General features: G+C 40.0%; 1 protein-coding gene across 5 annotated transcripts in view; it reads left to right on the top strand.

Annotated features, from left to right (window-relative positions):
* LOC117256207 (band 4.1-like protein 1) overlaps positions 1-14,822 on the top strand; it is a 109,009-nt gene extending 94,187 nt beyond the window's left edge. For 4 of the 5 annotated variants that reach the window (XM_078174758.1, XM_033625478.2, XM_033625479.2 and 1 more), the window contains 7 exons: positions 505-864; positions 1,312-1,440; positions 7,318-7,377; positions 10,222-10,317; positions 10,603-10,683; positions 10,803-10,922; positions 11,864-14,822. In XM_078174758.1, coding sequence (XP_078030884.1) covers positions 505-864; positions 1,312-1,440; positions 7,318-7,377; positions 10,222-10,317; positions 10,603-10,683; positions 10,803-10,922; positions 11,864-11,869 — 852 coding nt within the window. In that variant the 3' untranslated portion in view covers positions 11,870-14,822. The remainder of the gene's footprint in view (positions 1-504; positions 865-1,311; positions 1,441-7,317; positions 7,378-10,221; positions 10,318-10,602; positions 10,684-10,802; positions 10,923-11,863) is intronic. The other variant, XM_033625484.2, reaches the window with a different exon arrangement.
* The last annotated feature ends 1,740 nt before the right edge of the window (positions 14,823-16,562 follow it).

Genomic DNA, 16,562 nt, shown 5'->3' with positions numbered 1-16,562 from the left:
ATTGTTAGATTTAGCTGCATCCTCATATATCAGTTTTAAAGCTACTGTTTGGAAATTTTACAAAAAATAACTTTCACAGAAATCATACATTTGATGACGTGTAGTCAGCATATATGGTCGAGTAATCACAACAAAGAATGAAATAAAGTCTTCATTTTGTGCCGTCGAATTATATATTTTGTTTTAATTCTAATTTATCTTGCGACCTCTCAGAGAGTCCTCTAAGTTTGGAGCCACTGATGTGATTCAAACCCTATTCATCATCCTACAGTCATTCAGCTTTTTATTTCTGACAGATTGCATGCCCTGTATTTTTCCTACTGTATATTCAGGATACTTGCATGTACAATAGCTTTGATTTTAAATCCTCCATGAATCCCAGCAAACACGAAACCCTCAAACATAAGGACGATGCCTCCACACTATTCCATTTTGTCTCTATCATCCATCAGTCTGCCGTTATGTAACCTTAGTGTGGTGATCCCATGTCTGTACCTACCTCAGAAGGAACTCGGGGACAGGAGGCCTCAGCCGAGCTTACCCTCAGAGGAGGAACAGGAGCGGGACACGGTGGCCTGCATGAGGGAAACTCACCTCGGCATCGAGCGCAAGTGCTCCAGTATGACGGTCAGCTCCACGTCCAGCCTGGAGGCCGAGGTCGACTTCACCGTCATCATGGACCTCCACTCTGGCGTGGAGGATTTCTCTAAGGGCATGTCAGAGCTGGGAGAGAGGGAGCGACAGCCCGAGGTGGGCCGGGAGGACTTTGAGGAGACCTCCAGGTTCTACTCTGCACGTCTAATGGGCTCCCGGGACAAGTCTCCCATAGAGGAAAAGCTCCCAGAGGAGAGAACACATCATGAGGTAGACAGATGAATGTATTCGTCCTTCCTCATCATCACCCACTGGATTCACCCTGCCTGGCTGGACTTGGTGCCATAACCTCCTGCAGCTTTTTTTTTTGGTTTTTCGTTGGACCATTTGCCATTGTTTGAATTTGTTACTTTTTTTAATTTTTCAATTTTGTTTCACACTTCACATGTCTTGTTCTCTTTCTTGATGCATTAAGTTTTGAGTTTTTCACTCATTTTATTTGTGTTTCTTTGACTTCCCTGCTGCATCATCATTTGCACGCTGTCATCAAGCTGAATAGTCCAATAAAAACCATTGTACTTCAGTATTTGTTTCTTTAAAGTAGCAGTTTTCAAATGCTTTGTTCTGAAAAACATGCTGCTCGTTAGCAAAGCGCCGCTTTCTGTTAAGACATGTTGTCGATGTTTGGCTTAACTGTACTGTTTGTGTTTCACACAGCCTCCTGTGGCAAAGAAAGATCCCAATGCTGTGAGCATGGCCCATATGCTGAAGAGGGCTGACTCTAAGACGGAGACACATACGAACGGATCGGAGGTCCACCCCAACATCATGAATGTCTCACCGCAGGTAAAGCAACAATAACAATATAAGCAAACCTTACTGTAGTGTCATGTAGAATGTGCTGCTGTAGATTCACACATCTGCTGCCTTTGGTTTATCACTGTTTGTTTTATTGTCATTTGCTGCATGTGTAATGATAATCAACAATAGCAGCGGGCCTTACTATTACCATAAACTCTTTTGCAAACATTATTTCGGTAAACTATAATCTTTACTGCTTTTAGTGCACTAACAAAAGTGTTTTACTCCTGGAATGATGGTCTTTTCATAAAACTGGGCCTTCTACGCAGTATAAAGAGGCAGATCCTTTTGAAATTGGTGCTATATGATCAGAGAAAACAGAGAAAAATGGCTGTGGCATTCACTTTTGCCCATGAGGTAAGAAACCTACAACTACAAGAATGCACTGTCACACCAGACCAGTTAGTGCTCCTGCTGATGGGTCATTTAATGCATGTTGGTTTCGGCTTGTTCAAAAACAATATGATGGCTGGCTAATAACAAACACTCGTATTACAGTGAAACAGTACACTAAAATATGTTTCTGAAAATATTTTAGGTGTGAAATAAGCAACATACTAACAGAATCTTGGTTCTTATTTGATCAACACTGCTTATTTTTACTGTTTGATCTCAGTTTTATCAGCCTGTGTTTACAGGAAATAGCAAGAGGCAACACAGTTACAGACTGTTTTTTTTTTAATTCTATCAGCACTGTGTAGTTTTACAGTTTCTGAGTTTGGTCTGAGTTTGAAAGAGAGAGGTGTCTCTCTCTTTCAAACTCAATCCCCTTCTGTACTCTTTCTGTCGTGCTGATGGGCATATTAAAATGCGCAAGTACAATCTGTAGTCTGAGCAGCAGCCCTAGAGCCAGCGTCCGGCAGATTTTAGCTTGCAAATGAGCAGGGAGATCTGGGCGCTGGCAAGATGGATGAAAATTTAACATACTTCATTTACACATACTACCCACATTGTTATGATGCAAAGCTGGTTGAAAATTGAAAGTTTCGCTTTAAGTTTTCAACCAAAAAGTATCCCTTTAAAGTCAGATGCATGTTTTTATTCAGACTTGTTGAAGAAATAGTTTGACATTTTGGAAGGTATTTGCTCAGATGAGACGATTGATCGTTGTCATATTTGTCTGTTCAATGTTCTTTACCAGGCTGCTAGCTTAGAAGCCTGAAAGTGACAAAATCCACCTTCCAACACCTCTAAATCTCACTAATGAAGTTACATCTTGTTCTTTTTAATCCATACAAAGACCAAAGTGTAAAAATTATATATTATGGTTGTAGAGGCTGTAATGTGCCAGATGAATTCTCTTGGCCAGGTGCTGTTGTTTCCTCACTTCTGTTTTTGTATGAATCTCACAAAGAAGATGTATCAAGTTAGTCAGTGAGTTTTAGAGGTGCTGGTGAGCAGATATTGTTTCAATCGGGCAGAGCCAGGCTCGCTGTTTCCCTCTATTTTTAGTCTTCATGGTAAGCTTAGCTAACCTGCTGCTGGCTATAGCTTCATATTTCACCAACAGACAAGAGAGTGGTATCATACTATCTAATGCTACCGAGGAATAAACGTATATCCCAAAATGTCCAACTATTTCTTTAATGTTCTTATGGACTGTGCTGTTTTTTCACTTTTGGTAAACTTAAATTCATCGTATATTCCTTTTTGGTTTGCTCTTGTTCCTTCTTTCTGTCATTATTATAGATAATAATGCAGGTACATTTCATGCTACAGCATTAATAGGAAGGGCAAGTGAGAACAGTACTCATAGGATCAATCCCTTCAGTCACTCAAAAAAAAAAAAAAAAAGACTTAGTAAAAAATGTTTTTGCAGATCTGTGGAGTTGGTCTTGATTAGAGGAGGAAACATTTTCTCTAGGCCTCAGTGACATGAAGCCCATATTCCCCAGACAGGAATGACATTATAGGATCATTATGGAGTGATTAAAGTATTGACAGTGTATTAATGAGGATGATGAAAGCAGGTGTGAATACCATTCATCTCCAGAGGCAAAGATTTGAGTGCTGGCTGACTATCCCACAGGTGCCTTATTAAAATGTAATCATTGCAGGGCTCTTTAGCCATTCAGCTAATGGTGTGGATGAACTCAGGCAATGATGTGGAGTGGGTGCCTTTGAAGTGCCAGATCAGTGTTAAGTCCAATTTTCTGAAGACATCAGAGTAAGACATCTTTTGGGGGGAAAAAATGAGTGTGCCTCTGCAGTGAATGAAAGTTGACGTCATCGATAGGCAAAGATCTCTGGCACTGACATTGTTGAGCCAGCAGAGGGAGCCATGTCACGTCTGTCGAGGCACTCAGCAACAGCACAAAGACTCGGCTGCTGCCAGCTGTCTGCATGTTTGTGACAGCCTTTGAATTTGAGTGCCACCAGACTTTGAAAGGAATTTGTTCTGCTTGAGGACTGCCTTCATATAAAATTCATCAAGTACACACATGCTGTTATTGGTTTGATTGTGAGTCATGATTATGGAATATGTTGTCAGTGCAAAGCCTTTGACAACTCAATTAGGCAAAAATGTGCAAGGACTCCTCTTACATAAAGCTAAAGAGATTATATCATATTTTTCACAGTGTCTTTTGTGTGACACCTAATCAGTTAGAATATTTTGATATTAATAGATGAGGGTAGTGCATGTGGATGTAATAGGCTAAATACTACACAGGAGATATGTTTCCATAGGTCCTTTTAGTTGCTCTAAGCTGAGACTGTAGTTTTTGATAGAACAGCCCCCTCTTATAAAATTGTTTCTACAGGCAGTAAAACACAGCCTTGCTCAATGCATTACACTCAAGCTTTAACTGACCCAGCAATATTGTATCAGTTTGCTGACTCTATGACTCCACCTTTTAGCATGTCGCCGATAACTACCCCTTTATCACAAAGGTACTAAAAGACAACGAGTTAACACACTGAACCTCACCAGCAGCGGTGTCTGTTGTTTCCTGCTTGTGCTTCCATAGACAGACATTTTGACTTTTTAACCACAGGTGTTACTAATGACATTGGCTCCAATGACATGACTAATAATGGCTCCAGTGAGCCCTGTCACTGAGCCAGCATCAACAAAAGAGCTTCATCACTGCAGACATTTTGGCTCGTCACAGCAGGAGAAGCACAGGTGAAACTAATTTGCTAATGATGGCTTGGTTCCACCGAGTGTCTCAGTAAGCCACAACAGTATGAGCCAGCGTGCACAATACTAGATTCATCTCAGTGGAATGGGCTTGTTATTTATATTATCAGTAACGCCCATGCTTTTTCTGCAGTGACATTCCAAAATGTCTGCTGTGGAAGAAGTCCAAACCAGGGCCCTGCTATTGTTACAACTAACTGCAGTGCAGTCTTGAATAAAATAAAATTAATTGAAATAAGATAATAAAAAAAGAAAATGAAATGAAATGAAATTAAATTAAATAAGATACAATAAAATAAAATAAATAAATAAAATAAAATAGAATAAAATAAATAATACTAACAATACTACTACTACCTCTACTACTGCTAATGATGATAATAATAATAGTGATATTATCATTATTGTTATTTTATTTGATATAATAATAATTATTATTATTTTTATTAGTAGTAGTATGGTTAGTATTATTATTGTCAGTATTATTATTATTTATGCAGCTTTTTAAGCTTTGCACAAAGTACTTTTTAGATTATAAGATTTACAGAATAAAAAAATAAAAACCCAGAAACCTATATTAGCCCTCCCTTTATGACAAACAATAATTAATAGAATGAGAGCACGTATATCAAAGTGGCTGAGCCCATACATCCATAAACAGATAGCGGTAAAATGTGGGTAAGAGCTCATATAAAGCAGTTGAAATTTAAGTAAAGGAAATAACAACAAAAGATGCCAATATAAGAGATGATCTCATGAGAAATGAATTTAAGATGGATAAATGTCCAAAATATTTTGAGGTGTATATATAAAAAAACTAACATGATGAGGATACTTAGACCACTTTCAATATATAATGACAATAGAAGGATAATAAAACACCATATAATAGCAGTGCTAAGTGGAGGCCTTTTTGTAAAAGTGAGTTTGAAGGATCTACTTAAAAGCTGCAGTTGAGTCTGCTGATCTCACACTGAGGGAAATGCTGTTTTAAAATTGAGGCTCCGTCGCCGAAACTGGTTTGTGGGACACCTTAAAGGCTTTAATCAGTGAATCTTGGGACTTGGCTTGGCTGTAAGGTGTTTAAAGTTCCTTAATATAATCTGGAGCCAGACCATGGATGGCCTTATAGGTGATTAATAAAATATTAAATTGTATTTATCTATATTATATTCAAAATAATGGGCAATCAGTATAGTGAGGTTATTAAATACACCTATTATTTTCCTGTCATGACACATAAGAATGTCTGCTATAACAATTGGGTCCCAGATCTGTACTACATGCTGACTCCCAGCTGCTTTTGAGTATGTGGAGTGTAGGCACAAAAAAAATCAATCAAAGCAGACAGTTTCATACTAAACACTGCCAATTTTTGAGTGTGCTGTTACACACTAGTCTCCTATACTGCAATTTAATCTTTGGAAAAGCATTCTGATGTCTCTTTGTGAAGTGGAATTGTCAGTAGCTCTCCAGAGTAGCAGTTTAATTGACACTGATCTGCGTCACACATAGTGTATTATTTCCTGTCAGTATAAAATGGTAAAGGGCCTTGTTCTTGTTTCATCTCACCGCTCTTATAGCCTTGTTTTAGTTTTGCATACTAACTGCTGTAACAATCAGTATATGATACATCCTGTATAGAATTAGTGTGCAGTACGGATAGGAACATGACGTCTTTGAAGCTCTAACAATCCATATTTTTATACAAGAAACTGGATCAAGTGACTGTGTATTGTGAAAGGGGTTGCTTGCAGTGATAAAATCATATGTATGGAAGCCCTGAAGGCAAGGTGGATTGATATTTTTTTTTTTTTTTTTGCGGAAAATGTTGACTGAAACCTAAGTTTATATTCTATGTATGACATGAATTGTTAGACTCAATATAGCTGTTTTGAGAATGAGAAAGCTTTGCAGAATGAAGCACTCAGTGCACCATACAAAGGGCACTGAAAGTTCACTCAAATGCAGCACACGTCTACGTTTCCACGCACGATTAAGCCTAAAAGTTTGTCTCCTCAGTAGGAGATAATAAGTCCTATGTAGTCAATATCCCCTGTGCAGGAGATAAACTTTTAGGTTTAAGTTTTGGCCAACATTGCCTGCAGAAATGTTCCACCTTGCCTCTCAGGACGTCTGTACAAATGACAAAGTGAAAACACTATGACAATGTGAAAGAGGTCACCGGCAGTGAGAGTTATCGCCTGAATCTGCAGCTCCCCTCTGTTTTACTGTTGTTGTTTCATCTCACCGCTCTTATAGCATTGTTTTTGGCCGCAGCAGGAAGCTGTTTTAAGAGAAAAAGCTCTTAAAACCCACTGTATGCTACCTGCTCAGCACCAAACAGCAGACAGACACAGGTAGAGACTAGCTGGTAAACATACAGGAGCATTTAGCAGATGGGGGTCTAAAAGGAGAGAGAAAATTAGACTTACATTTTATGAGTGATATTGCTCGATATTTGCTCCAAACAAGTAACTGTTAGTTAACATGTTTGCCACAACCAGTTTGTATTAAAGCACAACTATGTCTGTTTGTGTTTATAGTCTGCTGATTTCACCTGGCACCCAAATATAGTGTGGCTCCCTTATTATGGATGTGTATTTCTAATATACTGATTGAAGTAATGCTTCCTTGAATGATCACCCATTGTATATTGATGTAGCTGGACTTACTTCACATCAGGAAAGTAACGAAGACTCTGTTTTCTCTCTTTTCAGAACTATGGAGTGGTCAGCCCACTAGAGGCGCCTGCTGCCCTTAAAGAAAATGGCTCCCCTGTAAGTATCTTTACAGAGGAAATACATCAGTGTGACAATATGTGTGTTTGGTGGCAGGGTAAGAAACTTCAGCCACTGGTCTGTTGCTGTCTTCCTACGTGACCTTGGACTTAAAGCGACACTTACACTTCTGGAAATTTTATGCTTTTCTTTGTTTAGGTTAAAATGCTATTAATAAGCAGATGGCACACTAAAATGTAAGTGAATTCCACCAGAGATACAAACTTATACCATTCTCATATGGTTCTAAGAAAACGCCCACCAATCATTGCATTCGGATTGAATGCAATGATTGGCAGAGCGTCCTGTCTGTCTTCCCCACGTGGAGGCCTCTGACTGACATAACCGCTGGCGTAACTGAGCTAAAAAGGGTCGAAATGGTCGCAGAGTTTCTGCTGGACCGGTATTTTTAGTTTGCCTCTAATGTAACAAAGGCTATAACGTTATATATGACAACACAGCATCCAGTTGCTACTAATGGCTAACGTTAGCCTACTGTAGCGTAGCCTCTGAAACATTAACGTTATCTTCCTTGTGCGTTTCCACTGACTAGTAACGTTAATGCTACTATCTAACGTTAGCACTGTAACCTTATTCTAAGACTCATCAGTCATCACTGACTCTGGTTGAGTTTTAAAACTCCGGGGTTGCGTTTGACTGTCTTGGTTGTAACGTTACACTCGCTCTCCTCTTCCGTGTATCTAACCTTGCCAACGCCTACATCTATCATAGACATAAGGAGGATGTAATGGAGGAGGGGGGAGTAGGCCTTTGGAGGGAGGTGGAGTTGCAGGAGGAGGGGGATGGGACTTTGGAGGGAGGCGGGAGTTGTGGATGTTCAAATTTTGCATTTCTATGTGAAATGCAAGAAAGGTAAGAGTATTTAGCTTCATATCCTTCTGAATAAGTGTCAAAATGAATAACGGTAGTAAAAACCAATTGTGTGTGTGTGAGAGCCAAATGTTCACAAGACTTGCTTCTATTTGATGTCAAAATAATGACTCAGTTTTCTGAGAACGTAGATGCCAAAATTTAGATGAGTAGATGAATCCATTATACTATCAGTGTCTGGAATAATAACATTATGTCAATATTAGAGCTCATTATATTTGGTCTATTTCTTAAACTTTTATTTTCTGTCAGTAGGTGAACAACTTGTTAACATACTGTGAGTGTGGTGTCTTGAAGGTTTCCATGAAGTTCTTGACCACTAACAAAGCTACAGAGCTGTTATTTTATGAGTACTTACTTACTTAATTGTCTTCATTGCCTGTGGAACATAAGGCTGAGACTGTCTGCTTCCATCTGGTACTATCTTGTGCAGCATGCTGTGCCTCTTTCCAAGTTAGATGAGCCGTTTTTAGTTCAGAGTTCTGTCGCAGTTCTTCACCAGGTTGTTTTTTGCCTCCCTTATTACTTCTTTCCAGATGGGGTCCGTCTTAAAGGGATAGTTTGGATTTTCTGAAGTGCCGTTTTCTGGGGGTACATATCCTTAGTCACTGTAATACGTATAGTAGATGTCGGTCTGGACACCCCAGTTTAGAGAAGTGGCAGGAGTGCTGTCATGGAAGCTATATAATGAACTGCTGTGGACGGGGGAAACCGGCAGCTCATGTATTGAGAGATTAAATCGGTGTTTTTCTCAATGGAGCCTGGCTTTGAAGAGAGCGATATACCAGTAATAGCCTCAGTTTAGAAATTGCTGTCTGACATTAAGGAAAAGCAGTGAAAATGGTTTAGGTATAGCGTACACTTCGACTGATGTTGGTATTTTTTTTTTTTAGGAAGGACATTTTTTAGGTAGTACATTTTGCCACTGCCCCCCATCCACAACAGTACACTGCTCAGCTTCTGTGTCTGTATTTCTGCCTGCTTCTCCAAACCGGGGCCATGCTGTCTGACATCTAGTGACTATGGATAAGTACGCCATACAACCCCACTTCAAAAGATCCAAACTATCCCTATGATGTAGCATATCTTCCAGAGACATCCATTGTGAAAAGCATTATTGTTTTTCACGTCACTCTCAACCACTCGCCAGCACCGTGAGCCGCATAGCAGAACTGATTTATCGTTGCTGTTATATATTCAGATCTTAGTTTATAAGCTGTACTGCTTTGACTTCCAGAGGGCTTGAAAGTTAATGAAAGCCTTCAACTTTTCTATGAGATTGTTTCACCCACTTCTGCCAGTTTTTTTTTTTTTTTTTTTTTGGTTATACCACTGATGTACAGGTGACGTAATTCACCAAAATATGCAGCAATGCTGGATTTAAAATACTTGGATTGCAGATGTTTTATGAGGAAGCAAATAATTCAACACATTGGTTAGAGCTCAAGGATCCACACAATGCACTATGGTGCAACTCTTCAGTGACACAGGTATTTACTGGTCAGAAAAGACCTAACAAAAGACAAATTATGGGAAATGGAGCTGGAATTGGATCCATACTGGGGAGTAGAGGTCAGGATATTTCGGGCTCTCAAGCTTCAATTCCGACCATGTTTTGAAAAATCTGTTTCTTGTGAGTACCCCAATTTTAGTTGTTTGCAATAGTAAATCACCGGAGTACCTGTAAAATGGAGGGATGCTTCTGTCCCTCTGATGTTTGACCCACTGGTGGCGTGAAGGAAATGAGAAAGTGTCTGACACACATAACATCAAAGAAGTATCATGTCAGAAGGCTCCCTCCAATTCCCAGCTGTGATACTCACCCCGGGAGGTTTAGACCCCCCCAGCTGAGACACATTACATGTTGTCTCATGAGCATGTGTGTGCTGGTGTGTGTGTCTGCAGTGTGTCCCTCCATGTGTATATGACTCCCGTCTAATGAATGTGCTGCAGGTAAAAGCTGGAATCCAGGGGAGGGAGTCTGTTGTGTCCCCGCTGACCATCACTGCTGAGAGTGTCACCTCAGCAACCACAACTCAAGTTACCAAGGTAACACCTTATCTGTTCCCATGGTTACTGTTTAATGACTGGAGGTTGGAGTCAGCCCACCACATCTGTATGTTATTGTATACTCTTAAATATGTCTCATCCCTCCTTATCAACATATTGGAGGAGATAACAGAAACAAACAGAAGTGATAGATGTAAATAATTAATTTTTTTATTGACGTGTAAATGACAAGAAAAACAAATATATTTAAGATTCAATTACTACACAATGTAGTGTCCTAAACTCCAGTGATGATTCATTAAAGTTAAGTTTTTTTCTATGCAGACTGTGAAAGGAGGCTACTCAGAGACCAGAATCGAGAAAAGGATTATAATCACAGGAGACGATGATGTGGACCAACATCAGGTGAGGAGGAGTATTACAGAAATACTGCAACACTTCCACTGTATGTTCAATAAGTCATAAGGCACAGGAAGCCAATATGTGAGGTTTATGACCTGTGCGTCAATGTTTCATGTCCTCAGGCCCTCGCGATGGCAATCCAAGAGGCCAAGCAGCAGCACCCCGACATGCTGGTGACAAAAGCAGTGGTTATCAGGGAAACAGAGTCTCCCACTGAGGAGCTGCAGCAGCAGCAGGCAGAGGTATTTCTACTGACTCCTATAGTGTTGGCTGTCTGGTCATGTCATCAGAGTGCAGATTACAAGATCACTATTATCTAGATCATGTGCGTTTGGATTAATTACTGAATGGGCCTACCAGACACAGGTCCAGGGCCCACGACACAGAGGTGTGGACTCGAGTCAGACTCCAGTCACAAATTTTATGACTTAAGACAACTTGGACTTTAAAGCTAATGAGTGGTGACTTCACTTTGACTTTAAACTTTTGACTTGAAAATACTTAATTAATTTCCCCCCAAGCCAAAAGACTAAAAAGAATGTTATTTTAAAAGTGTCCCACGTATCAGTTCACCTCCCGAATCAGCTAACATTAGTGCTGTTCATTTCCAGCAAGTTGACGCTTAATTCGTCAGATCCACTTTGTCTGAACCAATCCGACAGCGTTCAATCAAGTTGCAGGAGAGAGCCATGAAGAACTAATGTTATTTTGCTGAGCAGCAGTTGGATAAAATGAAACCAACGATCATTTTGTTCCCGTACAAATAGTGAGTGGTTGTCAACAAAAAACTGTACTGCAGTATGCAAAACATGCAGGTAAAAAATTACTTGTGACTTGCAAAACAATGATTTGGTCCCACCTTTGCTAAGTGTTCCTGAGCCAGAGCCCCTGTTTGAAGTGGCTGTTAACATTTCACATTAAAATGTTGATCAAGGTACTACCAAGATAGAGAAAACAACTACAAGCAGATGCAAAACGATCACTAAAGGACAAAAAAGACACATTAAAGACACAAAACATCAACAAGAAGGTACGAAATGACTACAGAGACACAAAATGACCACTAAGTGTCTTATACATGTAGGAGGGCCTTTTACACCTTTGTGCTCGGGGCCCAGTGTCTCTTTTCCATCCATTTTCATGTGTGATGATAAATGATTTTTGTGTTGTTGTCTTGTTGCAGTCCTGATCGGCCATGGTGGCTCCTGAGACGGGGGGACAGGAGAGGATCCTCCAGCTGTGTGTCTCCTGCCCCGCCCCCGCAGTACGCCACCACCTAGATACGAGGACTCTCTACCCCGCCTGTGTAAACGCCGACACGAGAACAGACTGCATTCCATGAAGCAGTAGACCTCCACTCCTGTCCCTTTAGACAAACCAACTGTGACTCGGCCTCTGACCCAACCCGGCCTCCTGGCCCATCCCAGCCCTCCACCTCCTTACGAAACAGGAAACGTCTTCTATTGGACGATTTACCACTTGGTTTAAGCAAGTGGGGCGATGCAAGATTGAAAGTGAAGCCCGGCCAGAGCTATTTGATTTCACCTCTGTAAGAGTCATTTGTCTGGAACTTTACTTCCATATTATTTAATCGAATACATTTTGACTCCTTTAACCCTAAACACAACCCCGTAGCCTCAACACCGTTCCCTCACAAATGACTTGTTTCACTTGTAAAGCCACCAAACATCTGTCACATATAATATGAATAAGGTATAAGAGCAGAGGAGGGTTGAGTTGAAGGATGGGGACAATGCTGGTGGTGGGGTGGGGAGGTTGGAGCAGAGTGGCAAGAGGCAGCCTTTTGCTCGATGTTGCCACCTCCTGGCTGTGACACCCTCAGTATAATCAACAGCTGTCTTATTAGCTTTTTACATTTTTATCTATAGAGGATCTAATTTATGTCCAGTGTTTGCTTGTTTATGAAATATGTATAATATCAGATGATTATAATCTGCATGATTCAATTAAAAAATAGCAGAGGGAATGAAAAAAAACATACACAGACATATCTACATTTGAAATCCATAAGAGATGATGGGACTGAGCACCAAGGAGAAACTGTATAAATCACTGGGCTGATGAGTAGTGGACACACGATGGAGTCCACTGAAGAGGGACAGTTGCGTGACACTTTGGTGGACAGCTGGAGCTCTGCTTTGGTACCAGTCTCCAACATACACTGTCCTCGTCCCATTCCCCCCGTTCACTGTTCTCATTTTGTCGTCAACTTGCCATCTACCTAAAGAAATGCTGGTCACACGTTTTGGGCACAGTTATAGGATTTTTAGAGATATTTTAATATAAACGATGTTTTATCTAATAAGTTTCAGAGATGTGCTGGTATGTTTTCATTTGATTTTACTGACTTCCATCATGAAACAGAGTTTGTATGTTATTCTTGTGTTTTGGACGTTTCAGTCTTATAGTGTGAACCCGCTCTTTGTGAAAGAGCTTTATTTTCTTTGTGCTGTCACTTTGTAAGATCTCCATTGAAACACAGCAAGTTAATCAGAGAGGTCTAGAAAGGAGTTGTGATGCAATGAGGAGAAATGCAATGAATTGAGGGTTTTTATGTGTGTTGCCTGTGTGCTGTTCATTCAACATTTAAAATAATTTGTGGTTTAAAAAAATAATCGAAGCAGCTTCAAACAGCAACTTCAGAAACCAATTGAAAAATTAATTTTCCAGTTTCAAATCATGTGCATGTTTACAAACACTGGTTGAAACGTTCAAAACCACAAGATTAACGTGGGTACTTTTATGTTTTCTGTTGGATTAACTCTTTTAAGTTATGCTGTATGAGTTTGTAATTGTATTTATAGGAGTGGTGAATGTGAGGCCCTGTGCTTTCTCCTTCCTGTTCCCCCGACAGACAAAGCCGAGACTCATAGTGTGACACACATGAAGCGCCGTCTATCCACAAAACCTGTTGGCCCGTCACATGACATGTATCCTTTAATAATATACTATGCATCACTTATCATACATAAGAATCCCTCTGATGGAGCCTGACCCATGTTAGCCGTGTTGCCGTCATTGTTAACTTTGTGCTACTGTTAACCGAAGCAGTGAAGCGCACTGCCTGTGAGATTTGCAATAAGCAGCCATTATTCTTATCCTCTGTCCTCTAAAGGGAGAAAACTGTGAACTCTCATGTGTACCGAAGCGTAACCAAAACCTATAACACGGAGTTAGTGATATTCAAAGGAGCTTTTCAAACACTTGTGGCCATGGCTTTGTCGCCCTCGTCGTCGAATCCTCCTGTCCCGACTTGAAACTGTCGACCTGCTGTTTGATGTGTCTGAGGAAATGAGATTCCCCAAACTGATTATTTGTATATTCTATTTTATTTTATTTTCTGGTCATATGACACTGGACTGTTGTGAAGGCACTTGGCTTGCAATGATAGCAGCACATACTGTAAACTGTTGGGAAAAAAATGACCTATCTTTGCTGTAGAATTGGACACACTACTGATGGAAGAAAAACAACTGTAGGCATCAGGAGAGGCGTTGTGTGCTGTGGGCAAGGTGGTGAGTTGAAGGATGGAGGGCCTGTATTTATATATAAATATCCATACTTCTGTGTATTATCCTGTAAACTATGTAGAAACTGACAGGAGCAGGGATGTGTTTTAAGTTGAGGCAGTATGTATAATCCGAAGGACAGCATGAATGGGTGCCTTATGTTTGCTGTTATCAGAGCAGGAGCTAGTTATCAGTGCTCTGCTCAAAGTGCTGTTAATCACCACCAGACAGATGTAGAGGCGACCTCTCCTCTCCGTCCAAGGTGAAGAGGAGCCGTCTTGAAAGTGAATTACTGTCTTGTAAAGAATGTGACATTGAGCGCGGAGACGAAGAAGTCTCTTCAATTCCGATCTGTTGAGTCCTCAGCGAGATGAAAACATTTATTGGCCCCATTAAGGTAGAGAACTGCCATAGTTCAGATTATGGATATGAGCTTTTTTTCCCCTCCGTGAAGAGCATCAAAACTGCTCCGCTCTTTAGCCTCCACCTTCAATTCTCCACTGCCTTTTGCTCTACATTCCCCTAGTGCTTGGTGGTGTGTATTTGCTGTATTTGCATTCAGTCTAAATGGAAAACATACATGCATAAATAAATGTCTCAGTATGATTCAAACATTGTCTCTGATTCCAAAAAGAGGGGAGAGGGATTTCATTTTGATCAGTTACCTATAATGAAGAACTTGGGAAAAATGTATTCTTATTTACTTAATTATATGGCTTTCATATATTAATAATTCATCATATGTAATAAATTGTTTTTGTAATATAAGAGGAATGGATGGTATTGTTATTGTAAGGAAACAAAAGGAAATATATCTTGTTTTGTACTGCCATCTTATGGACAAAATCAGCACATATAACTGGGGTGCAAATTTTAAGAAGTTATTTTTGAGCTGTTGGTGCCATCTAGTGCATTTTCTGCTTCACTTCACTCATAAGTACTTGCACATTAACAGAAAATACAATAGTTTTTCATATTATTAATGGTCAGAAAAAACTATACAGGAGATTTACTACTTTGACCACTCAAGATCAGTTCACTAGTCATGAGGAGCATTTCTACACCCATGAAAGCAGCAGTATAATGTGTTCTGTGGCTCTGAGCAAGCTTTATCAAGTCTGAGGAAATAACCCCTGATGATGTCATACTGATGTCATACTGGATTATCCCAGGCTGACTACACATTTTTAACAGAAAGCCTTTTGAGTTTGTAAACTGTGGTCATTTACAATGCATAGAGAGTCTAACCATGAGATGGCAACATGTTGCATCATAGGAAGTACAGTGGCACCCCAGGGTGGCCACATGGGGCCACTAAAATTCTTGGGGTGACAACCAAAAGCCAAAAGTTGATTATGCTGGTGAAGTATAAGCTTGTTGAACTTTTAGTAAGGAGAATTAAGGAATCACATACTGATATACTTTGGTTTCTTATTTCACAGTAAATATGACTAATTGTCTGATGTGCATAGACTTATAGGGGTACAGTTTTTACATTCCGAGTTCCACAACAGTGCTGTTTTATTGTGTTATGTATCTATACGTTGTTCTTCAAATAGGCTGGTTGTACTTGACCTTAAAAGGACAGTTATACACCTTTAATTTAAAGGCTAACATTGTTTTAAGGAACAATACAATATTGGGAACAAGCATTTCTCAAGATTTAGAAGAGACTTGTGGGTACCCATAGAACACATTTTCATTCAGAAATCTCTGAATCAAAGAGTTCAAGGGAGCCCTTTGAAAATGGCCATGCAAGCTGTTCCTTTGTCAAAATTTAGCCCACCTTGGGAGCCTTATTAACCTTCTTTTTTGACAAGCAATGCCGACATAATATAATCTTCTGAAATAAGACAACCTAAGACATCCTTTAGTACTACTATCTCCATGCTAGCTTAAAGAATGAGTGAATGACAGCTGCTTAAAGCACTATTGTTGGCCTCCTAGCAACTGTATCAGGGCCGTGCACACCCTGGGCTTTGCTGCTTCAGTTTTGACCATTGCCACACAAAATGACTGGAGTACACCTTTAGTAAATGGTAAATGAGTGTCTACCTCCCTTAACTGACTGTGAAATTCATTTATTTTTTTGCCATTTAATTATTCTGAACAAATGCCATGTCCAGAGGAAGATTATTTCTATATGCCAGTTCTCACATAGGTCACATGTATTGACGGACGGACCAACAGAGCTTGACATTGTTCTATAAATCAATAGTCTTTATTAACACAGTATAAACAACAAACAGCAACAGAGGAAACCCTCATGTAGAGCGTATATGGACAGTAGACCCAGTACATCGCAGAAGGGCTGACTGAGACAGAAGCATAGACATGGAGCTGATAGACGTG

The sequence above is a fragment of the Epinephelus lanceolatus genome, chromosome 1 (genome assembly GCF_041903045.1).
Source record: "Epinephelus lanceolatus isolate andai-2023 chromosome 1, ASM4190304v1, whole genome shotgun sequence".
Taxonomy (NCBI): domain Eukaryota; kingdom Metazoa; phylum Chordata; class Actinopteri; order Perciformes; family Serranidae; genus Epinephelus; species Epinephelus lanceolatus.
The sequence above is the reverse complement of the archived record's forward strand: the minus strand, read 5'-3'. Positions and strand labels throughout refer to the sequence as shown.